This window comes from Salmo salar, chromosome ssa13 (assembly GCF_905237065.1).
Source record: "Salmo salar chromosome ssa13, Ssal_v3.1, whole genome shotgun sequence".
In the NCBI taxonomy this organism is placed as follows: Eukaryota; Metazoa; Chordata; class Actinopteri; order Salmoniformes; family Salmonidae; genus Salmo; species Salmo salar.
Window position 1 is genome coordinate 57,029,103 of NC_059454.1, and position 25,498 is coordinate 57,054,600.

The 25,498-nt window shown below is 42.6% G+C and overlaps 1 protein-coding gene across 3 annotated transcripts in view; it reads right to left on the reverse strand.

The window, feature by feature from the left end:
* Positions 1 to 25,498, reverse strand: part of LOC106567493 (rho GTPase-activating protein 26) — a 117,981-nt gene continuing 92,483 nt past the window's right edge. Inside the window, exons 17-24 of one of the 3 annotated variants that reach the window (XM_014136786.2) lie at positions 25,051 to 25,156; positions 22,840 to 22,999; positions 21,994 to 22,141; positions 21,491 to 21,737; positions 4,415 to 4,450; positions 3,886 to 3,981; positions 2,966 to 3,057; positions 1 to 1,120 (exon numbers count right to left, since the gene is read on the reverse strand). In XM_014136786.2, coding sequence (XP_013992261.1) covers positions 1,032 to 1,120; positions 2,966 to 3,057; positions 3,886 to 3,981; positions 4,415 to 4,450; positions 21,491 to 21,737; positions 21,994 to 22,141; positions 22,840 to 22,999; positions 25,051 to 25,156 — 974 coding nt within the window. In that variant the 3' untranslated portion in view covers positions 1 to 1,031. The remainder of the gene's footprint in view (positions 1,121 to 2,965; positions 3,058 to 3,885; positions 3,982 to 4,414; positions 4,451 to 21,490; positions 21,738 to 21,993; positions 22,142 to 22,839; positions 23,000 to 25,050; positions 25,157 to 25,498) is intronic. The other 2 variants (XM_014136787.2, XM_045693395.1) reach the window with 2 other exon arrangements.

The following is a 25,498-nucleotide window of genomic DNA, read 5'->3' on the forward strand; positions in this document are numbered from 1 at the left end:
TGCCAGTTTGTTTATCTTTAATAGATGACATTCTGTACAACCTTTTGTTCATGATTTATTTGATCAGAAAGAATATTAAGGCTCCCAATGGCCATGAACCAAATGACGACAAATTTAGCAACTGAGATGCTAAAATTAACTTAGTATGCTACAATACAAAATATAAAATTTGCTAGTTAAAAAATGTGATCTTATCAAATGTCATGTATTTACAAATGTTATTACACCCCAAAAGAATACAGTTCAGGATCTCATCTTTGAAAATTATTATAAATACGAGGCTTACATATGAACAAAGTAGTCTAGTTTCACATAACACTCCCCATTTATATACATGTTAAGAAATGAAAATAAAATACAAAAAAATGTTTATTATCCTAAATGAAAACAGTTCTGTTAACTTCCTTTCCAGGTTTATCGAGACAATTTCACCTAGTAGTTCTGAGCAAAAAAAAGCTATTACAAAATCTGTCAAACAGGGAGTAAAGACATTCAGGATGCTCCCACCTCTATAATGTGCAGGTAGGTAAACAGCAGTTGTGTTCTGTCTTGTCTAGGGGAATACCGGGCAAGGCAGCAAGTGCTCACATTTATAGCAGTATTCACTGAAAAACACCCCCCATCATTTAGAGATGAAAGCTCCCTACACAATCATCTTCATTCCTACAGACTGTACTGTACACTGGAAGAGAAGTAGGGCTGCAGAGTGAACTTTTCCCCTTTTCGTATCCCAAAACTAAAATGTCTTCCGAAGCCCCTCCCAACTGATAATAGAAGACGCTAAAAGAAGTGGCAGTGCATTTTAATGACACAAGGACTGTCTGAATATGGGAATGAGCCTTCGTCGCAACAACTCGAATGCATCTCATGCATGCACGCACGCGCACACACACACATCAGTCTGCTGCTGAATTCCAGATTCATGACCATGCACAGCAGGAAGCGCTCTGTGCTCCAGACTCATCCAATAAGTTGTAGGGGCACAGTGCAACTGCGTGGTCTCCCCATTCCAGTACAGTCCTGGTCCAGGGCTACAGAAACTCCACGTAGTTCTCTGGAATCAGGCCCTTCCTGCCGTCTAGGATGCCTTCCAGCCAGCCAGGCTCCCTCGAGGGATGAACTAAGGGACCAGAGACAGATGCACATAGCTTAGCTGTTCTCAACAGTTAACTGCCTTGCGTTATTCAACAGGACAGTTAGAGTCCCCATTTGAAAGCAGAGATCCATATGGTGAGTGGCTACTGACAGCTGGGATGGTTGCACTCGGGTGTCTTTGGGAAGAACGGGAGAAGGGGCGACACACACCGCTACGTACCTTTTTGTGAAGACGGTATAGGATGAACAAGACCCCAGTGTACAACTGTGACCCCTAGCAGCACTGAGACCCCAAGCCACCCTCTTCCTGAAATAACCCAAGCTAGTATGACGTGTGAAACCTGAAGAGCCATATCGGGCTGGCTATAGATAGAATTTACAACTTACAGGGGTAATTAAAATTGTAAATGTCTCATTTAGCCTGTGTTTTCTATATATTTTTTTTTCAAAAACATTTTGAACAAATCAAATATAGGGACTGATAAATGACAGGTTTACTCAGCGTTAAGAGAACTTTTGCAAACAAATGAATGTGTAAACTCTCGATTCGGTCTTGACTGACATAGGGCTCTATTCAATATGTATCACTGAAGAGTTACAGATTAGTTACAGAAATGTAAAGGTCATTTCCTATTGAGCCGACATCTGCAGCGTTTGCCGTGAATGCAGTCACCGCTAATGTGGGAACATTGCCTTTAAATTTCAATCACACTGTAACGCTGAATTTCCACGATACGGATTGAATAGAGCCCCTAGTCTTGTTTTGGTACCTAGGAAGGCTTCGGCAAACCCTCCCCAGAGCTATGGACCTAGGGTGTGCCTCAAATGGGATCCTATCCCCAATATCGGGTAGGCAACTAGATTCAGCCGCGGGACAATTTTTGTCGGGGGGCCGGAACATAATTATATGAATTTGTACGCTGCAAATTGACCACAACTAAGCCCAAAAAGATATTGCATTTGAAAATAACAATTTCATACCTTGATTACATTGAGACACGATCACATATCTATTTTTATTCGTGGGAATACTTGGTAAACAGATTTACTAAATGAAATTCATTTTTATTTTTTGCCCCAAAACTAAAATCTCTCATGGGCTGGTTTTGGCCCACGGGCCACCTGTTGCCAACCCCTGTCCTATATAGTGCACTACTTTTGACCAAGGCATCATTCAATCATTTTTTCATCTTTCTTCCTGCACCTCAGCAACCTGGGTGGGTGTGTGGCTGATTCCCACGCTGCTAAACTCTGCTGTTCCCTAAGCATAAGACCCGGGACACAACCAGATATACACTATAATCCTTCTGGTACTAAGAGACCTGTGAAGACAGTCTACACTGGGTTTTAACATTCACACAGTGTATTTCATAAAATCAAAATAACTATTTTCATCTATAACCCTACTCGCTCAAATTGCAGCTCTGTCTACAGTAAATGTCATTCTGATTGGTGAGAGGTAAATCTCTCCTCAGCTAGCTTTAATATTATTTGTATCTATTTTAATAAGAACATTGGGAAAAAATTAAGACAGAGGCGTGATTCAGTGTAAATAAGGCTGTGGTTGCGGGATGATTAAGATAAGGCACGAGTGGATCACTGGATCCTGGAAGCCTGGCTAGGATCAGATTCATCCCTGGAGAAGATTTTATAAAAAAAGGTAAGGCAAGGTAATGACAAGCCTCAGCCTGGCCCTCCTTGCTGCTGCTGGTCCTCCTCCACCACACACTGGTACCAGGGAGGACGAAGAAGAGGAGGAGGAGGACTACTCACATTGCAGGCCAGCAATCTGACCAATCAATGTAAGGTTTTAGAATAATACCATCCCACATTTTTCACTTAGATAACAGTCACAGTGGTCCATACTCACCATTTTCAAAGATGGTCCCTGCGATGAATGAGAGCTCAGAGATGTGCTCCGCCTTGCAGGCGTAGAGGGCCCTAGCCTTCCTGCCTGGGACACTAAAAAGGGAGAGGAAGAATGACATGTTATAATCCAACTCACCAGGATATCACATTGGGCACTTTGAGTGTCCCTCCACTCCTAGCTATCTCTTGGGAGCAATGAAAGGTAAAGCACCGACTGTATCAGTGTCTCATAACGTCGTCATTGCTCCCGTATGGAAAGTCTTGGTGTGATTACAATTCACTTTTCCCCCATAATCATCGAGCCATATAAATACATTTATATAGTTGGACAAGAAAATATGTCCTTGTAAAGCAAAATGCAGCAATGAATATGCTATAAATCTGGCTGCAAGAGTTACCGTCAGTAGACTTATTTTCCGACAGATATTTACACAGCTTCTAAAAAATGGCCCAAGGTTATTCTAAACCTGTCTAGACCTGACTCAAGGTATTTATAATCTGGAGTTCATCTGAATTACCTGGCTACATGCATAGAAACCTTTGGAAGTCTGATAGACTGGCTGTAAAGTGCATTAACCAAAGATGAGCCCTTGATCCACGTTACTAATACCTTTTTCACACTACTGAGCTGAGCCAAGCTGTACTTTGCAGGCCTGGTTACACATCTGCCGTAGTTGCTGGATTCTTGTTGGGAAGGAAATAATGAATCCGAGCTAGTACAGTGCCGTTCAAGTTGGCATGATAGTGTGAAAAGGGTAAGCCTCTCAGAGTGATCAGGAACTGTCTGTCAGTTATCATGCACGGTGGTGGGGGAGAAGAGGAGGGTGTGCGGCAGTGCAAAGGTCCAGAATTAGCATTGTGGGTAGGAGGTGTGAGCGAAGCTGGAGTGGTGGGCAGAATTGGCGTGTCGTGGTGACACACCTGATGGGGGAGGAGTCACTGGAGGTGGAGGAGGCCGGCTGGGGGCTGGAGGATGCAGAGAACATCGGCCAGGAGGGGGAGCGCGGTGAGGCTGGGCTGAGAGACACACAAACAACAGCCACAATGACTACAGTGACAGCATGAAGTGGCTATACCCAGTATCGAGTGCAGGGACGTGAGGCAAACTGGACAGGCCACATACAGGCATAAAGTGGAACTAATCATCAGCTGGAAGTTGGTTGTTGTTTGTTGGTTTTATATGATGACAATTCCCACTACACTAGAGTGGTTGTAGTTTGATGGCATCTGATATATCTGATTGTGGTCAGGGTGCATTTGAATTATAGATCAGTATGTGTGGGTTGGGGGTGTTGGAACTGGTAAGTGCTTGCAATACTGATGCTAGGTGATGTGTTATTGTGACTGCACAGACACATCTTGCCTCATGCAATAACTGAATTGTCGTGTTATTTGTGATGGATTTGCGTCATTGGTTAGTGACGAAAGGGCGTGAAGAACACATCCATACCTCATTGGGATACTGGTGCGGCTCTTTGGGTTCAGCCTGGAGTCACAAAAGGAGGAGATCGAGTTAGTCATGCTTCTTCACAAATCAGTTGAATACAGTGGTTATATAAGGCATGCCGAAGCCTATATTTAATATATGGGCACTGTGCTTTTACACAGTATATGCTGTCAGATTTAGAAACACGTCCATCGGTGACAACAGTGCAGACCACGAATAACACTTCCCACATAGCTTCCACATAGCTAGCTTTGCCTGCTGCAACATAACACCCTTCAGCAAACTCACTGACCCAATCTGCCCTGCGTGAAATGCCCCAGGACACACAGATACACCAACATAGCAGGCATGTGGCTAGATGGCTGCGAGCCATTCACCATTCAATGAAGGGTTTGTTTGCTGGTATGTGTTAGAGCATGCGCACCACTGCCAAACAGAATAAAAATAGAGTGGAGAATAGTAAGGGTCATCCTCCCTATGCCTCCAGTCATCTCTCCATCCCTCTCTCCCCCCAGTCATCCCTCCTTCCCAGCAATGGAGCTGGAGATTCACTGTGAACCACTTGGAATTCCATCTTCCAGCCAGTGCACAGTCATATTCTCTCTCTCTCTCTCTCTCTCTCTCTCTCTACAGGAGTGTGATATCGACATGCAACCTCCTCCATCCGTCAGTGAGCGCGGTGACATGGGGATGGGCCCTGTCGAGATTGCCAACATGAGAGGTGGTGGGGGAGGGTTGTGCACCAAGGAGCAGGAGAGGGGAGGGGAGGGAAGAGAGGGTTCCCAGCACACACACAGAGCTCACTGTGGGTTGAGACCCGACACTAGAGCAGCACACTAATTTACACTCTACAACCAAATTTCAAATCAAATTTATTTTTATATAGCCCTTCGTACATCAGCTGATATTCTCAAAGTGCTGTACAGAAACCCAGCCTAAAACCCCAAACAGCAAGCAAGAAAGAAGCAACCCTAATTTGTAGAGGTCTTTCAGAGAGCACACCATTCACTAAGTGTGGAGACCATTGATTTAAATAATTACACCATAGAATCTATAGGTAGCCTATATGGGTGTCCAATATATTGCCATTGATGTACAGATCAAGGATAATTCAATTCATACACATCTATTCCCATTATTTATAGGCTGCAACTGATCCCTCTTCAGTGATTCTAGCTAGTGTTGCCATGGTGATGACATTAAGTAATTTAGTGATGAACTCAAACACACTAAATCACATACCAAGGTGTACAGATCAATTTATTTTTTTTACATTTTTTTAAAGATTTTAAACAAATGTTATAATCTACATCAGGTACATCTCTCCCTTTGTTTGTCTACCATGTTTAATTTAAAGCAGCGTCTTTTGAATGCATCTTTCAACACCACTGTATATATCTCTAGCCTCGCAGCACATTTCTCCTCCTCCTGCCAGAGCGGCACGCTACCCCTGAGCTGGCTTAATGAAATTGATCCCACGCTTTTTTTCACAGACTCCATCAATCTCGACCAAATCATTAAATTACATAGTGCCAGGCCCAGAGAGCTTTATAAGATGGGGTTTCAACACTGCCAGACTAAATAAAAATGACCCCCTTACTCAGCTGTCTCTGGTCAAATGTAATGCTGGATATTACTGCTCAGGGTGCCTTGTTGCATGAATAGGGAGGACACAGGAAGGGGATGGCGGGACATACAATTACCAATAGATGTCATGTTTATTTTGATAAATACACTACAGTACCTTGCTGGCCATTCGTCAGGCATTTTGTGATACTCTTTCAATGTCCAAATAGACATTTATTTCTGTACACTAGCTACTGTTTTACTGGGCCATTATGGCTACATTATGGACATTTATTTCTGTACCCTAGCTACTATTTTACTGGGTCATTATGGCTACATTATGGAGTAGAGTACAGTGATGCACTTGAAAGCTAGTATTTCATTTGACACAGGGGGTTTCCATCTCTCTGTTGACCACATAATGATGCTGTGCAGATGTCATACACTGCTCATTGGAATTTATCTGGAAACGTCTTGGTTCTAAATGCTGGACCTGTGTTAATTTGTGGTCGCATTAGACATTGGTCTCCTATGATCTATGAGCTCTACATTACACAGAGCATACAACATTTCAACACTGATAACGCAATAATACTGGTTTATATCTACTGTATATAGTGCTTTCCACTAAGTCTCAAAGGAAGGTGGATCATTTTAAATATGCTATTGGAAGATAAAGAAATGCGGTTAATTCATCTATATGGTCCAAATAATGATGACCCACACTTCTTCTAAAATATTTACTAATCTATCGAGCTCACAAGCAACAAATTACAGTCGTGGCCAAAAGTTTTGAGAATGACACAAATATAAGTTTTCACAAAGTCTGCTGCCTCAGTTTGTATGATGGCAATTTGCATATACTCCAGAATGTTATGAAGCGTGATCAGATGAATTGCAATTAATTGCAAAGTCCCTGTTTGCCATGCAAATGAACTAAATCCCCCAAAAACATTTCCACTGCATTTCATCCCTGCCACAAGAGGACCAGCTGACATCATGTCAGTGATTCTCTCGTTAACACAGGTGTGAGTGTTGATGAGGACAAGGCTGGAGATCACTCTGTCATGCTTATTGAGTTCGAATAACAGACTGAAAGCTTCAAAAGGAGGGTGGTGCTTGGAATCATTGTTCTTCCTCTGTCAACCATGGTTACCTGCAAGGAAACACATGCCGTCATCATTGCTTTGCACAAAAAGGGCTTCACAGGCAAGGATATTGCTGCCAGTAAAATTGCACCTAAATCAACCATTTATCAGATCATCAAGAACTTCAAGGAGAGTGGTTCAATTGTTGTGAAGAAGGCTTCAGGGCGCCCAAGAAAGTCCAGCAAGCGCCAGGACCGTCTCCTAAAGTTGATTCAGCTGCGGGATCGGGGCACCACCAGTACAGTGCTTGCCCAGGAATGGCAGCAGGCAGGTGTGAGTACATCTGCACGCACAGTGAGGCGAAGACTTTTGGAGGATGGCCTGGTGTCAAGAAGGGCAGCAAAGAAGCACTTCTCTCCAGGAAAAACATCAGAGACAGACTGATATTCTGCAAAAGGTACAGGGATTGGACTGCTGAGGACTGGGGTAGAGTCATTTTCTCTGATGAATCCCCTTTCCGATTGTTTGGGGCATCCGGAAAAAAGCTTGTCCGGAAAATACAAGGTGAGCGCTACCATCCTGCCAACAGTAAAGCATCCTGAGACCATTCATGTGTGGGGTTGGTTCTCAGCCAAGGGAGTGGGCTCACTCACAATTTTGCCTAAGAACACAGCCATGAATAAAGAATGGTACCAACACATCCTCCGAGAGCGAGAGCAACTTCTCCCAACCATCCAGGAACAGTTTGGTGACGAACAATGCCTTTTCCAGCATGATGGAGCACATTGCCATAAGGCAAAAGTGATAACTAAGTGGCTCGGGGAACAAAACATCGATATTTTGGGTCCATGGCCAGGAAACTTCCCAGACCTTAATCCCATTGAGAACTTGTGGTCAATCCTCAAGAGGCGGGTGGATAAACAAAAACCCACAAATTCTGACAAACTCCAAGCATTGATTATGCAAGAATGGGCTGCCATCAGTCAGGATGTGGCCCAGAAGTTAATTGACAGCATGCCAGGGCGGATTGCAGAGGTCTTGAAAAAGAAGGGTCAACACTGAAAATATTGACTCTTTGCATCAACTTCATGTAATTGTCAATAAAAGCCTTTGACACTTACGAAATGCTTGGAATTATACTTCAGTATTCCATAGTAACATCTGACAAAAAATATCTAAAGACACTGAATCAGCAAACTTTGTGGAAATTAATATTTGTGTCATTCTCAAAACTTTTGGCCACGACTGTACTCTATTATTATGGTGGGAGATTATAATACAGAATTTTCTCTTTTCAGTCTCTTCCATTTCCACTAACTGAAGTTAACTGTAACGATTTTTCTACTAATAATAGTGTAAAATCAACAGCTGCACAGAAAGACTTGTGTGAGGGCCAAATTGCAGAGGAACTTCTTGATGCAATTACAGTCTTTAGGCCAGGGAAAACTCCAGGGCTGGATGGCATACCAGTTGAGGTATATGAAACTTAAAAGAATTAAAAATATTTAACTAGGCAAGTCAGTTAAGAACAAATTCTTCTTCACAGTGACGGCCTACCCTGGACAACGCTGGGCCAATTGCGCTGGGCCAAAGATGTTATACAGCCTAGATTTGAACCAGGGACTGTAGTGACACTTCCTGCACTGAGATGCAGGGCCTTAGACCACTGCACCACTTGGGATTTTTGATCACTATGTTTTAACCACTCCTATAAAAACAGTAAACTAGCATGGACACAGCAAGTAGGTTTGATTTCACTATCACTGAAACAGGATCCATGTGGTAAGTATAAAGATCCAGTCAATCCAAAAAGCTGGAGGCCCCTTACAATTCAGTGTTGTGAAGCAAAAATCCTAGCAAAATGCTTTAATGAATTAAAAATGAATTAAAAATGAATTTAAAAGCTGTTGTCGAATATTATTCATCCTGATCAGACAGGTTTTTTACATGGAAGATAATATAGACAAGTACATGAAACAATAAAACACTATAAAAAAAATATAGGTAACCAGGTCTGGTATTCATAGCAGATTTTGAAAAGGCTTTTGATAAAGTACGTCTATAATTTAGATACAAATGCCTGGACTATTTTAATTTTGGAGAATCTCTTATACAATGGGTAAAAGTTATGCATAGTAACTCCAGGTGTAAAATACCACTCAAATGTCCTCTTAAATCCGCAATCTGGATCCCTGCACAGCCTATCTGGATTACAATCAAACGTATTGGATCTTATTGGATCACAGCATTTTTTACTTTTACATAACCGTGTAGTTTACTGATAAAATGGTCTGACGGTGAAGTGGACATACTCGGTATTCATATACCTAAAGAAATAAAGGAACATACTACAACACATTTTTACAGAAAGTTTGCAAGAATAGATGAGATCTTGCTACCATGGAAAAGTAAATATCTGTCTATTTGTGGAAAAATCGCCCTGATTAATTATTTAGTCATTTCCCAGTTTACCTATTTACTTACGGCCCTGCCTACACCGAAGAATTTGGCTTTTAAATGATTTGAGCAAAAACTATTTCACTTTATTTGGAATGGCAAGTAATGAATATGAGTTTGGTATTGGTATTTTATTAGGATCCCCATTAGCTGTTGCAAAAGCAGCAGCTACTCTTCCTGGGGTCCACACAAAACATGAAACATGACATAATACAGAACATTAATAGACAAGAACAGAATTACATAAAGAAATAAAAAATAAATACAGTGCCTTCAGGAAGCATTAAGATCCCTTGACTTTTTCCACATTTTGTTACATTACAGCCTTATTCTAAAATGTACTAAATAAAAAAATCCTCAACAATCTACACACAATACCCCATAATGCGAAAACAGGTTTTTAGAATTTTGATCAAATCTATGAATTTTTTAAAACAGTAATACCTTATTTACATAAGTATTCAGACCCTTTGCTACGAGACTCAAAATGTAGTTCAGGTACATCCTGTTTCCATTGATCATCCTTAAGATGTTTCTACAACTTGATTGGAGTCCACCTGTGGTAAACTCATTTGATTGGACATGATTTGGAAAGGAACACACCTGTTTATATAAGGTCCCACATCTGACACTGCATGTCAGAGCAAAAACCAAGCCATTAGTTTGAGTGAATTGTCCGTAGAGCTCCGAGACAGGATTGTGTTGAGGCACATATCCGGGGAAGGGTACCAAAGCATTTCTGCAGAATTGAAGGTCTCAAAGAACACAGTGGTTTCCATCATTCTTAACTGGAAGAAGTTTGGAATCACCAAGACTCTTCCTAGAGCTGGCCACCCGGCTAAACTGAGCAATTTTGGTCAGGGATGTAAACGAGAACCCATTGTCACTCTGCCAGAGCTCTAGAGTTCCTCTGTGGAGATGGGAGAACCTTCCAGAAGGACCAACCTCTCTGCAGCACTCCACCAATCAGGCCTTTATGGTAGAGTGGCCAGACGGAAGCCACTCCTCAGTAAATGGCCAGCTTGGAGTTTGCCAAAAGGCACCTAAATACTCTCAGACCATGAGAAACAAGATTCTCTGGTCTGATGAAACCAAGATTGAACCCTTTGGCCAGAATGCCAAGCGTCACGTCTGGAGGAAACCTGGCACCATCCCTATGGTGAAGCATGGTGGTGGAAGAATCATGCTGTTTTCAGCGGCAGGGACGGGGAGACTAGTCAGGATCGAGGCACGGATGAACGGAGCAAAGTACAGAGACACTTAATGAAAACCTGCTCCAAAACTCTCAGGACCTCAGACTGAGGTGAAGGTTCACCTTCCAACAGGACAACAACCCTAAGCACACAGCCAAGACAATGCAGGAATGGCTTCGGGACAAGTCTCTGAATGTCCTTGAGTGGCCCAGCCAGAGCCCGGACTTTAACCAGATCGAACATCTCTGGAGAGACCTGAAAATAGCTGTGCCTCAACGCTCCCGATCCAACCTGACAGAGCTTGAGAGGATCTGCAGAGAAGAATGGGAGAAATTCCCCAAATACAGGTGTGCCAAGCTTGTAGCGTCATACCCAAGAAGACTCGAGGCTGTAATTGCTGCCAAAGGTGATTCAACAAAGTACTATAAAGGGTCTGAATACTTATGTAAATGTAATATTTCCGGTTTTTATTTTATTATAAATTCTAAAAACCTGTTTTTGCTTTGTCATTATGGGGTATTGTGTGTAGTTTGACGAGGGAAAAAAACGATTTAATACATTTTAGAATAAGGCTGTAACCTAACAAAATGTGGCATGTCTTGTGGGGTAAGTGTTGGTGTCAGATCTGTGTGTAATTTGACTATGCAAACAATTTGGGATTTTCATCACAATAATGTTTCTTATGATACAGTCAGTCTCCTCAACTCTTAGCCAAGAGAGACTGGCATGCATAGTATTTATATCAGCCCTCTGATTAAAATGAAGAGCAAGACGTGTCGCTTTGTTCTGGGCCAGCTGCAGCTTAACTAGGTCTTTCCTAGCAGCACTCGACCACACGACTGGACAATAATCAAGATATGACAAAACTAGAGCCTGCAGGACTTGCTTTTTGGAGTGTGGTGTCAAAAAAGCAGAGCATCTCTTTATTACGGACAGACCTCTCCCCATATTTACAACCGTTGAATCTATGTTTTGACCATGACAGTTTACAATCTAAGGTAAAGCCAAGTCATTTAGTCTCCTCAACTTGTCCAACAGCCACATCATTCATTACCAGATTCAGCTGAGGTCTAGAACTTAAGGAATTATTTCTACCAAATACAATGCACCAATTTGTAAGTCGCTCTGGATAAGAGCGTCTGCTAAATGACTTAAATGTAAATGTAATGTAAATGAGGAATAGGCAATTTATGCAACTGTTATTGAGGCTTTGACTGGCCCTGTTGATTGATGTCTCTGTGTACAACTGGCTGAGTGGGAGAAAAGGAAATGGTTGAGGTCTGAGTCACCAGGTACTTGTTTTTTCTCTTCCTTGCTCTACAGCCCTCCTAATAAAACATAATAGATGAGGAAGAAACAATAACAGCTGAGATCCCCAGAGGAAAAGACCTTGACCCTGCCATGGGGTCATCGCTGAGGCCAACCAAAGGACCTGTAAGGTTCAACTTAACCAAAACAGACAGATGGTTTTCTGAGGTTTGCATAAAATCATAACTTCGCCATCTGATAAAACTACAAATACGACCGAGACGAAACTGAAGGTGCATTAGTAAAAGTTGTATCACTTTCAGAGGCTGTTTTGGATGGCCTGAACCTTTGACCCCTAAGTATGCCTCTTTACTGAGGTTTCCACTGAGGTCAGGGGCAAGCTTTTCCTAGTACTTCTTAGCGTTACCAGGATTACTATTTCTGAGCCATGGTACTGTTAAACAGCTTATCAGATTTAAAGGTTCCAGGGTCTCTGTCTTCATTCAGAAAATCTAATCAAAATCTTTGTATAGTCAAACAAGTGCTGTGTTAAAATAACTTGTATGGCAGTTCGTGGTGCCAACCGTTCACTGTCTAGCATCCTGGCTATTTTGAAGCAGTCTTTGAAGGGTAGTATTGGATCTGATTGGCTAATGGCTAGGTTTTCCCAGACTTGACCACTGTCACTTGACAGGTTTCAAAGAGAGACCCTTTCAGCCACCATGTAAAAGCCAGCTATTAAAGAACAACTCCGCTCCTTTTAACACTTGGGTTGTTATCATGAAGTCTTTAATGATTTCCTACACAGTTTTAGTGTAATTTTATGATTTCATGTCTATTGACTGTTTATTGATGAGCAAAACCAGAAATTGCTGAGATGACTAATACAATAAATTATGGACAGTCATTCTCAGCGATCAATATAACCCGTCGGTAGTTTTATGATCATATTGGAACTCCCTGCTATATGTTGCTCTGGTTGTCTTTGTCTAATAACATCTGTAATTATTTTAAATAGATGCTCAAAAACCTATAGAATGATATCAGAGAGGAAGGGGTGAAGCGAGAGGGATATCTGGGCCCCAAAAAGTTTTTTAATTTTTTTCTTGATGAGGAGTTTTTGTATGGAGGTCAATGAGAGACTGTCGAATTTGGTTAACAAAACATATAATGGCTTATTTGCTACGTGTGGCTTAGTTGATCTAATAGAAGTTTCGTAATGATTAGGTTGTTATGAGTGTACTGATATAAGTAGGACCTGTGACATCCTAGCAACTTTGAGAAAAAACACTTGATATCGGAGTTGTGCCTGGTCGTCACTAGTTACCACAGCCACAAAGTAATAAACCCTGCCTAGTTCTACAATTTTTCTTCTTAGAATTTGATTTTAAACCTAACCTTAATCACACTGCGAACCTAACCTTAACCTTAATTTCCCCACTGTTCTAAACTTTTTAGAAATGGCAAGTTAATTTTATCATCCATAAATGCATCTCAAGTGCAAATACCGTTCAGCAGCTCAAATCAGCAGGATGAGGGGCATTTTTATTAGGATGGACGTCTACCATGGATTGCTAAAATGATGATTATGATTACACTTCCTCAATTGAAATACTATGGGGACACCTATACATTTGGCAGCCGAGCACGAATGATCAGTGTAGCTTTTTATCGTCTAGACCTGATGTTGAAGTATCTTCACGCCTACAATAAAAACCTCCACTCCAGGTTTCCGTCATGAGAGTCAACTGAATGAAAATAAATAAAATGATTACAGGGGGCTGTAGTTAAGACGTCTCTATAGTAATGCAACGTCTCTTTCATAATTACGTGAAACTGTCAATTACTATGGAAATGCTGCGATGTGTTTTTCTATGAATGTGATGTTTAATGCAACTATGATGCAACTATGATGTTGATACTACATGGATTACAATTATCATCATGAATTCTACGGCTACACTCCACTTCATGTTACACACATAGACACTCAGCCATGCATATTGGCTGGGTTATTATTTATTTAGACATCACACATTATAGTCTTACTCTTATCCAGACATCATACACACTCACTAAATCCAATATCACACACATCAATCTACTCAGATCTACTACACACAAAATATTATTACTCAATTTTCTAACATCTGTGGCATTGGCTCACAGGCAAGGGAATAAAAAAAACTAAAAGCGAACAAAAAGAACATGAAAACACCATTTTCTTTGTGAAAATTAACTTGCTAATATTGCTAATACCTGTTTCTTGAATTCTAAACATTAGACATTTGAAATCTCTGTTTTTGACCGTCATGATACCTCTTATGGCAGTAATTTTACAAGCACTAATTATGGTCAATTTAAACTGAGAATAGTATCTAGTTATGGTAAGGGGTGAAATAAGTATAGCCAGTTATAATTGTAACGGCTTAGCAGATTAATAGAAAAGGAATATAACTGGCTATACTTACTACTTTTGATTATGAAAGTGGATGAAAAACAGATTTGGCTCATTAATCTATTTGGTCCAAATCAGGATGATCCACACTTCTTCTAAAACATTTTTACCAATCTATTGTACTTGCACAATCAAATCATTATGGTTGAAGACTATAACACAGTGTTAGGTACCTCATGGAGGTACCTGGACTGTAAAGGAAATCACTCTACAAACTATCATCAATGTGCCCTTAAGGAGATCACAAATATTATGGACACATTAGAAATAGTGGATATTTGGAAACTAAAAAATACTGACCTAGTGAGATATACAGTACATGGAGGATACTTAATCAAACTAGTCGTCTTGAGTACTTTGTCACTTTCTTTCGTGTATCAAATCTTTAAAAAAGTATTGATAGGAGACAGAATGAGATCGGATCACCATCTAACTTGAATCAAAGTCTACTGGAGAACAACTTGTTCTTAACTAAAACAAAATCATTTATGACAGACTTTCTCCAGTACAATATAGGTTCAGCAAATCCCCTTATTGTTTGGGATACCTTTAAATGTACAGTCGTGGCCAAAAGTTTTGAGAATGACACAAATATTAATTTCCACAAAGTTTGCTGATTCAGTGTCTTTAGATATTTTTTGTCAGATGTTACTATGGAATACTGAAGTATAATTCCAAGCATTTCATGTGTCAAAGGCTTTTATTGACAATTACATGAAGTTGATGCAAAGAGTCAATATTTGCAGTGTTCACCCTTCTTTTTCAAGACCTCTGCAATCTGCCCTGGCATGCTGTCAATTAACTTTTGGGCCACATCCTGACTGATGGCAGCCCATTCTTGCATAATAAATACTTGGAGTTTGTCAGAATTTGTGGGTTTTTGTTTGTCCACCTGCCTCTTGAGGATTGACCACAAGTTCTCAATGGGATTAAGGTCTGGGGAGTTTCCTGGTCATGGACCCAAAATATCGATGTTTTGTTCCCCAAGCCACTTAGTTATCACTTTTGCCTTATGGCAAGGTCCATCATGCTGGAAAAGGCATTGTTCGTCACCAAACTGTTCCTGGATGGTTGGGAGAAGTTGCTCTCTGAGGATGTGTTCTTAGGAAAAATTGTGAGTGAGCCCACTCCCTTGGCTGAGAAGCAACCCCACACATGAATGGTCTCAGGATGTTTCCTTGCAGGTAACCATGGTTGACAGAGGAAGAACAATGATTCCAAGCACCACCCTCCTTTTGAAGCTTCCAGTCCGTTATTCAGACTCAATCAGTATGACAGCGTGATCTCCAGCCTTGTCCTCGTCAACACTCACACCTGTGTTAATGAGAGAATCACTGACATGATGTCAGCTGGTCCTTTTGTGGCAGGGATGAAATGCAGTGGAAATGTTTGTTTTTTTGAGATTCAGTTCATTTGCATGGCAAACAGGGACTTTGCAATTAATTGCAATTCATCTGATCACTCTTCATAACATTCTGGAGTATATGCAAATTGCCATCATACAAACTGAGGCAGCAGACTTTGTGAAAATTTCTATTTGTGTCATTTTCAAAACTTTTGGCCACGACTGTAGACGAGGTCATTTGCGTTCCATCAGAGGAAATGTTAGAATTATGTACTAAAGAACAGCTGTTGAAGATCGCTGAACACTACCAGGTTGAAATTAGTGATAAACATCTAAAAAAATTCTGTTAAGTTGATATTGAAGGCCAATCTGATGGAGAGTGGTATACTCGTAGTTAACGCTGAGGCAGCCTCTGCCGAGGACTCCCCCCTCCCCCAGCTGTCTCCCCGTTTCGCTACAATGGCCGATCCGTCTGTTAGCCATAGTAGTCTTCCTTTTGAACAGCAGAAAAAAACTGCTTATGTTACAGCTAGAGCATGATCGTGTTAAGCTAGAAGAGCATGATCGTGCTAAGTATGAAAATGAATTGGAATTTAAACAGGATTTGGAGCGTTAAAATCAAGCTGCAACAAGAGCGGCTGGAATTGGTTAGGGATGGAAAGCTCTCGGGGGAGAGTTTGCTTAGGGAAGGTGACCCTGATTTACCTGGGGGTCGCTCCTCTCTCGGTCGTACCCCGGACACATTTGATATTGTTGGAAACATATATCTGTTGCCAAAATTTAATGAGAAGGACCCAGATAATTATTTTGTTGTTGTTTGAGTGTGTTGCTGACACTAGGAGTTGGCCTGATTCTGATCGCACTTTAATGTTGCAGTGTGTGTTGACTGGTAAAGTGCAGGAAGCATATTCAGCTCTTGATGTAGCCGACAGCATCAGCTATGCTAAGGTTAAAATGGCTGTGTTACAGATTTACAAATTGGTTCCTGAGGCTTACCACCAACAATTTAAAACTTTAAAAAGGGCTGATAAACAGACTCATGTTGAGTTTAATCGCTGGTGTTCTGCCTCTGCAGTTAAGACTTTCCAGGGGCTGTGTGATCTGATTATCCTAGAGCCATTTAAGGACACAATCCCTGATCGAATAGTGACGTATATTAACGAACGAAAAGTGATGACTGTCTCTGAAGCTGCGGTTTTGGCGGACAAGTATGTTTTGACTCACAAAAGTGTCTTTGCAGAGCCACGTATTCGGAGTGAGTGGGAGCGTTCGGAGAGATTTTGTTTTTGCCCACCGAGACACTCTGGTTCACGGGCAGAGCTTCATTCATCTAGGGTTGAGCCTGGCTCCCGTGGTAAAGCTGGCTTCTGTCAAGAGTGTCACTACTGTCAGGGTTCAGGTCATTGGAAAAACTAAGGTCCTGTTCTCAGGGCTAAGGGTAAATGTAGTATTTGCACTGTCCCACATCCGTTCTCTCCTTTCACTCCGTCTCATGCCCAGGTACATGTGAAAGTCCCAATTGACCCAGATTATTTACCTTTCATTACAGATGGTTTTGTGTCTCTGTTAGGAAGTAACAACCCAGTGCCAGTGAAGATCCTGAGGGACACAGGTGCCTCCGAGTCGTTTGTGTTAGAGTCTTTTTTACCCTTCTCTGATGAAACTGATTCGGGAACAGTGTTTAAATTAGGGGAATTGGGTTGAACACTGTCAATTCCCTTGCATAAACTGATGTTGGATTCTGAACTGGTGAAAGGCAAGGTTGTTGTAGGGGTGCGTCCATCATTGCCTGTTGAGGGTATCAACGTTATCCTTGGGAATAACTTGGCTGGAGAGCGTGTTTGGCCTGTTGTGTCTCCACCTCCAGTGGTTTCCGCTAAGCCGTCATTTGTAAGGATTCCCGATGAGAGCACGCAGAGTGTTCTCTGCGCGAGCGATGCCGCCTTCCATGAGCTGTGGCGACCTGGTCACTGCGCCGGCTAACAATAATGTTCTAAAGAAATCTGTCACTACTTTCCCTGTTATCCCGTTATCAGTGCTCCGCTCCGATCTAATCAAGGAGCATTTGGCTGACCCCAGATTATAATCGTTGCGTGACCAAATTGTGCTTGCCGAACAGTTGGGAGATGGTGCCCATGGCTATTTTCTCCAGGATGATGTCCTGATGAGAAAATAGGTGCCTCATAGTAGTTGTTTTGTGGGGGAGGCTATTAGTCAGGTTGTTGTACCAGTTAACTTTCATGAGTTGGTGTTGAGAACTTCCCACGATGATGTTGCTGGACATCTGGGCATGAGGAATACCTACAATTGCATATTGATACATTTCTTTCGGCCTAGGTTAAAGAGTGATGTTTCTGCGTTCATCAAAACCTGTCAATTAACGGGTAAACCTAATCAAGCTATTAAGCCGGTACTGCGGTTTCCTATTCCCGTAGTCAGCCAGCCTTTTGAGTATCTGATTGTTCACTGTGTTGCCCATCTCGCTCTAAGAATGGTAGTAGTTAACTGTTCACTGTGACGTGTCGGACCACTAGGTTTCCTGCTGCCTATCCTCTCTGGGCTATCACGGCTAAATCCGTGCTAAAAGATTTGACTCAGTTTATCTTGCTGTTTGGAATCCTTAAGGTTATTCAGAGTGACCGAGGTTCTAATTTCACCTCTAATCTGTTTGGTCAGGTTCTCCAACAGCACCATATTAAACACAATTTGGCTAGCGCCTATCATGTGCAGAGTCAAGGAGCGCTGGAACGTTTCCATCAAACACTTAAGTCTTTGTTGAGAGCTTATTGTACAGAGATGGATAAGGATTGGGAGGAGGGGTTGCCATGGTTACTGTTAGCCGCCAGGGAGGTTTCACAGGAGAGCACAGGTTTCAGTCCAAACGACCTAGTGTTCAGACATAGTGTGTCTGGGCTTCTAGCAGTGCTCCAGGATGGTTGGAAGTCTCCCAAGCCACCTCAGTCCCTGTTATCTTTTGTGTGTGATTTCCGGTGATGCCTGATTTCCGGTCACGCCGGTGAGATGGCCAAAGAGAAGCTGTCATCTTCACAGGGGAGGATGAAAGGAATATTTGATCAGCGAGCTGAGTCTCGTCACTTTAGTCCAGATGACCAGGTTCTTGCTCTGCTGCCAATTGTTGGTTCTCTTTTTCAAGGTCCATATACGGTTGTGCGCCAGTGTACTCAGCAAAACTATCTAGTTGCCACTCTGAGAATGGAGGAAAGCGCACCAACTGTGCCATGTAAATCTACTAAAACCCTATTATGCACGTTCCTCTGGGGCCGAACAGTGAGAGTCCGCAGAGGACGTTAAACCGGTTCTTTTGGCCGGTACTGATACATCGCTGGGTTCTTCTGTTTGTCATGCTGTGTCCGTGCATGTTGAGGAGGAAGTCCCTGGTCCCGACGATTGCGTACCACAGAGTAGATTGACAAATTCAGAGTCACTGGATGTTTTGGATAGCCTTCTCAGTCCAGTCATGTACTTTGAGAGCTGTCATGGTATTGGCTTGAGGGGGAATATACATGGCTGTGACGATAACCGAAGAAAATTCTCTAGGGAGGTAATGCGGTCGGCACTTCATTGTAAGGTATTCTAGATTGGGTGAACAAAAGGACTTACCACAATCACACCATGAGTAGCTAATCATGAAACATACACCTCCACCTTTCTTCTTCCCGGAGAGAACTTTATTCCTATCCACACGATGTATGGACGGAGACAGTATATCCGGAGTGAGCTATGATCCGTGACACAGAGTATGCTACAGTCCCTGATGTCTCTCTGGAAGGAGATCCTCGACCTGAGCTTGTCTACTTTATTGTCCAGGGACTGAACATTAGCGAGTAATATACTCAGAAGCGGTGGATGGTGTGCACGCCTCCTGAGTTGGACTAAAAGTCCACTCCGAATACGCCGGCAGCATCTTGGAGCAGCCTCTGGCATAAGTTCAATCTCCTTGGAAGGTACAAACAAAGGATCCAACTCAGGAAAGTCGTATTCCTGGTCGAAATGCTGGTAAGTTACCGCCTCTATGATATTCAAAAGTTCTTTCCAGCTATATTTAATAATGCAAAGAAAGTTCTGGGCTAATAACATGAGAAATATACTTTTTTTTAAATACTGCAAAATTTGCTTAGGAGCCTGAAACAAGGTGGCCATGTCAATCGGTGCCATCTAGCTCCTCCTCAGATTTACATGAGCACAAGTTACATCAAGAAGGGATCATAGCTTTCACCTGAATTCAAGGAAAGAACCGGTGTCCTTAATGTTTTGTACACTCAGTGTCTATCTGGGGAAGAGTGTAAAACAATTTCTAGAGTGTGGAAAGATTCCAAGAGCACAATGGTCGCCATCATTGGGAAATGAAAAAAATATGGAACTACACAGACTCTGCCTAGAGCTGGCCATCTGACCAAACTGAGTAACCGGGAAAGAAGGACCTTGGTCAGGGAAGTGACCAAGAACCCAATGACCACTCTGTCAGAACTGCAGAGTTCCTTAGCTGGCATTGGCGAAACCTGCCAGAAGGACAACAGTCTCTACAGCACTTCACTAATCTGGGTGACCAGATGGAAGCCACATGACATCCGTTAGTGGCTCAAAATGTATTTCTTATTCAATCTGCCGTGTCCACCTCCTATTCTGAGCAAGGGAGAGTGAGACTTGTGGTCAGACTCGCTCAGGTGAATCACACTTTTTTAAATGCTGATTTGAATGTCATTGACGAAACAGAAAAGTGTCAAAGAATCTTTTCACAAACATCCTTTCTGAATTTAAAAGTAATCCTAGAAGTAATCATCTACTTTTTCAAAAGTATCTGTAATATGGTTACAATATTTTAGCCTGTAACGTAATGGATTACAATTCCAGTATTTTTAATTATCAGAGAGGACGCACACGTGCCGTGGGTGGGTACCTGTAGTATGTGTAGGTTGAATGTGCCAGAGGCTGCCTTTATGAACACATATCACATCTCCCAGTGAGCAATATTACTTTTGTCTACCCTTGGGAGATTTCACAAGACAAGATCAAATTCCATCAAACATGTCTTCTATCATCACTTGAATTGGTATTATGTCAGACTGTTAAACAGCCATCACTAGCACAGAGCGGCTGCTGCCTACATACAGACTTGAAATCATTGGCCACTTTAATAAATGGAACACTAGTCACTTTAATAATGCCACTTTAATAACGTTTACATATCTTGCATTACTCATCTCATATGTATATACTGTATTCTATACTATTTATTGCATCTTATCCTATGCCGCTCTGACATTGCTCATCCATATATTTATATTTATATATTCTTATTCCATTCCTTACTTAGCTTTGTGTGTATTAGGTACTTGTTGTGGAACTGTTAGATATTACTTGTTAGATATTGCTGCACTGTCGAAACTAGAAGCACAAGCATTTCGCTACACTCGCAATAACATCTGCTAACCATGTGTATGTGACCAAAAAAATGTTGTTTTGATGTCAACGCAGAGAATCCCCCTTGTCTGGTGAGGAGAAGGAGAAAGAAAGAAAGAAAGAAAGAAAGAAAGAAAGAAAGAAAGAAAGAAAGAAAGAAAGAAAGCTGAAGAAAGAAAGAAAGAAAGCTGAAGAAAGAAAGAGAGAGGAGGGGGGAAGAAAGAGAGCTTGTGTGTGTGTGTGTGTGTCTGTGTGAGCGTGCGCATGTGTGTTTGTGCATCGTGCTTATGCATGTGTACTCACAGTGAGTTAGGGCGGCTCTGTGAGTTCTGCCTGGCCATCAGGCCCCCGTCCTGATCTCCGTCAGTGCTGGTCAGGCTGTTGCGTTGGGTACAGCTGTGGCCGTGGCTGCCGCTGCTGTTATGGTTGACCGCTGCTGTGGAGGAAGAGCGGGTGGCTGATGGGTTGTTGTGGGGGGCATTGGCCTGGGCCGGCTGAAGCTGCTGGGGCTCTGGAGTAGAGTTCACTACCACGCTGTTCCTCTTCTCCACTACGTAACAGCAAGAAGAAGATGTACACTGAGTATACAAAACGTGAGTGGCTGAGGAGGATATTTAAGATTGGCGATCAATGTGTCAGCCGCTAAAGTAAATGCTGTCAATAGATGTTTTTCCGCTAATAAAGTCATTTCTTATAAGGAGGACGAACAAATCTCAGGCAATGTGGATGTCTCCTGTCCCGACTGACACTTTGAACATCGAAGAAGGGTGTGTGTGGTAAAGAGACTGTGTTGTGCTCCTGCCTACCTTTCTGGGTGTGTGTGGGTGTGTGGAAGAGGGTGAGGGGTCTCTCGCTGCAGGATGGGGCCTTGCTCTCTGTGCTTTTCCTCCGAGGCTGCAGGTTGAGCTGTAGGTTGGCCGGGCCACCTCCCGGAACTGGCATATCCTTGAATATCTGCACACACAGGACTGGCAAATTCAACCTACACATACACAGAATACCCGTACCCACCCATGGCTAATATAATTACTCACACAACTAACTATACATTAGTTCACACTACTATAAATAGTTTGACAGTCCTATAGTAGGGCCTTTGTGAGAAGAGAGGAGACTAGAATGAGCAGTTATACATAGTGTAATACTTTCCATTTCACTCCCACAATGGTTTCAGTTTTTCAGAGATGTTATCAGCAAGAAATACTGTTGATGCTTATGTTCCCAACACTGTCTTGCAGTCTACATTCCTCTGACAACATTGCTCCCGTTCCATTCAGATAATCAAATCAAAACTCTGGGGCTGATGAATCTCAGATCAATCACTGCTCATGTAAAAGTGGGTCATTAGTTTTCACCGGTATGCTTAGTGAGAAATACTCCTCCACCCTGGCTAACCAGATTATAGTTGTGATTTTTCTCACCCTTCCTCCCTTCCTCACGTGTGCCCTTTTTCAGAATGTGCTTGACTTACAAACAACTTTAGGTACTGGGTATTGGACAGAGGTTGAACAGTTGCCCAACACACCATTGTGTATGTCCAGGGAAAGAGAAATGTGGTAAGCGGTGAGTGATAGGGGCTGGGATTTAGAGACTAGCGCTGTCAACCATAACTGGGTGTTGGACTGTGTTGAACAACTGACTGTCTGACTCACCCTCTCATGGTTCTCGATGAGGATCTCTACCACAATGTTCTGGAACTTGATGTCCATGATGGCGGCCACAGTCTCCTCCTGGGGCCTCAGCAGAGTGGGGCCGAACACCACGCCCAGGTTGGCCACAGTCATCAGGTTCTGCTGGTGGTGACTGGCCACACTGGGGGAGGGAGGGAAGAGCAGGGAGGGAGGGGAAAGAAAGGAGAAAGATGAAGAGGTGTGTTTGTGTGTGTGTGAGAGAGAGAGAAAGAGAGAGAGAGAGACACAGAGAGAGACAGACAGAGAGAGACAGAGAGAGAGAGAGAGAGAACGAGATAGGGAGACAAAGAGAACGAGACAGAGAGAGAAGGAGAGGGAGAGAGAGAGAGAGATGCCCAAGGCATGTTTTTGCATATGATTTTGGGCCCAGAGGTCCTCCCATTCTGGGATCAGGTTTTAATGTCTTTATCCACCATTGTTGCTAAAAAAATACCCTTTTCACCAACAACAATCAATGACGATTCTTCCATGGAACTTACCGGTAGCGAAAAACCAATATGGCTAGCCGGACTTACAGCAGCCAAAAAGATGGTTGTGTTGTGTTGGCAAGAGCCTTACTCTCTGTCAAAGGGCGCTTTCATTTATGGACCCAGCTAACATGGGACTTTCTGTGCCCCATATGCATGGTGCTAAAGAGACAAATGTTGATATCTTCAGTAAATGGGGTCCTGTGTGGGAATGGGTGGGTGCTCAGTTTTTTGTCTGTGTTACCATAAATGTAATTAAATACAATAAATTGATCATCCCAACAACAACAACATCTCGCTAGTGTGCAATAAAAGGAATCGAGTGCCATTTAAGACACAAAATAAGTGATTCTTATTAGAATCTAAGTCTTTCAGCGAGCTGGCTTATTTGGCTCTGTTTAGCTAAAAGAGATGTTAATGTGGCTTCCAAACGGCTCTTTATTCAGTAGCGCTTAAAATATACCTAAAACCATGTTATGTCCGATTGTGACATGCAAGTTCAAATACCTTTTTACCTGACCAAATTACTAGATGGCCTGCAAAACAAATACGTATGCACTGTAAAAATGTGTGGACCAGAAAAGGGCTCTCTCCTCACTATATATTGTTCCTTCAGTGAGGAATTGCAATCTTTAGTGAATGTTTTTATAACTCATTTGCAGATAATTGTTGTTTGGAGCTCAAAAAGCGGTAGTTAAAGTATGCAAATTAGGGAGACAAATGAACGGCTCTTTCAAAGACGCGATTTGGTACCCGACAATCACAAAAAATAGCCGTTCAAAAAGAGCCGTTCGTTAGCGAACGACCCATCACTATCACTGATGTGTTCTTTAATTGCAACACATATCACTAATGCCAGTTGCCAGTTGGCCAAAAACACTGCTGCATCATAGTGCACATGCCAACAAAGTCAAGCCCTTCTTTTAGCTAAGTTTCGAACACTTCAACACTGTTATTATCCAACATCTGCCCATTTCGATCTATAGAAACACTGAAATGTACGATTTCTGGACTTACCATCTCATATGTAACAGCACATGAAATGCAAATAGATATTTAAATAGACATGGTGTATGCAAGTGAAATCTAACCCATGTAGACCAGTTTGGGATTATCCATAATCCTATCTCAGCATGCTGGACAACAACAAAAGAGGGTAAGAGTTTTAGGTCTGCAGCCTGCCTTTGACAGTAACCTACCGTCACCCTGACATAATCCTAATGCTGGAGGATCACTTGAGACAGACAGATGGCTCCACTGCCTCAATTGGACAACAATACCCAAAAGGATAGAATGAGGCCACGACCAAACTAATGCTGTGTGTAAGGGGGGAACACAGGGGAAAGCTAGGAGCCATTAATGCTTACTGCTGTCAACAATACAGTGCAGAGTTCATAACCAAGCCAATCCTCTTATAGGCGTGGTCATGGTCATGGCCGGACCCTTTTACGGTGTTACAAATCCCCCTGACTGTACAGCGCTGATGACCACGACTACAACTGAGTCCCAAATTGCCCCTTATTCCCTATTGAGTGCACAACTTTTGACCAGGCCCCATATGGCTCTGGTGAAAGGTAGTGCACTGTATAGGGAAAAGGGTGCCATTTGGGACTCAGTTGTAGTCGTGGTCATCAGCGCAGTACGGTCAGGGGGATTTGTAACACAGTAAAAGGGTCCGTGGACCCCGGGCCTAAAGTTAACCTACTTTGCCAAGTGTTTGGTAAGCAGGTCCAGCATCTGGCGGTTTTTCTCTGGGAGCCGGTGGATGATGCTGTGGATCTCTGTGATCCTCGCCTCCTGATTGTCCAGTTCTACAGAGAGAGAGGGGGGGAGAGATGGAGGGGGAGAGATGGAGAGAGAGAGATAGAGGAGGGGAGAGGTAGAAAAGAGATGGAGGGGGAGAGAGTGCGAGAGAGAGAGAGAGAGAGAGAGAGAGAGATGGAGGGGAGGGGAGGGATGGAGGGGGAGAGATGGAGAGAGAGAGAGATAGAGGAGGGGAGAGGTAGAAAAGAGATGGAGGGGGGACAGAGTGTGTGAGAGAGAGAGAGAGATGGAGGGGAGGGAAGAGATGGAGCGGAGGGGGAGAGATGAAGGTGAGGTTAGTAAGGACACTGGCTTCCGGTAATCCTCTGTCTAAATAACAGTGACAACTT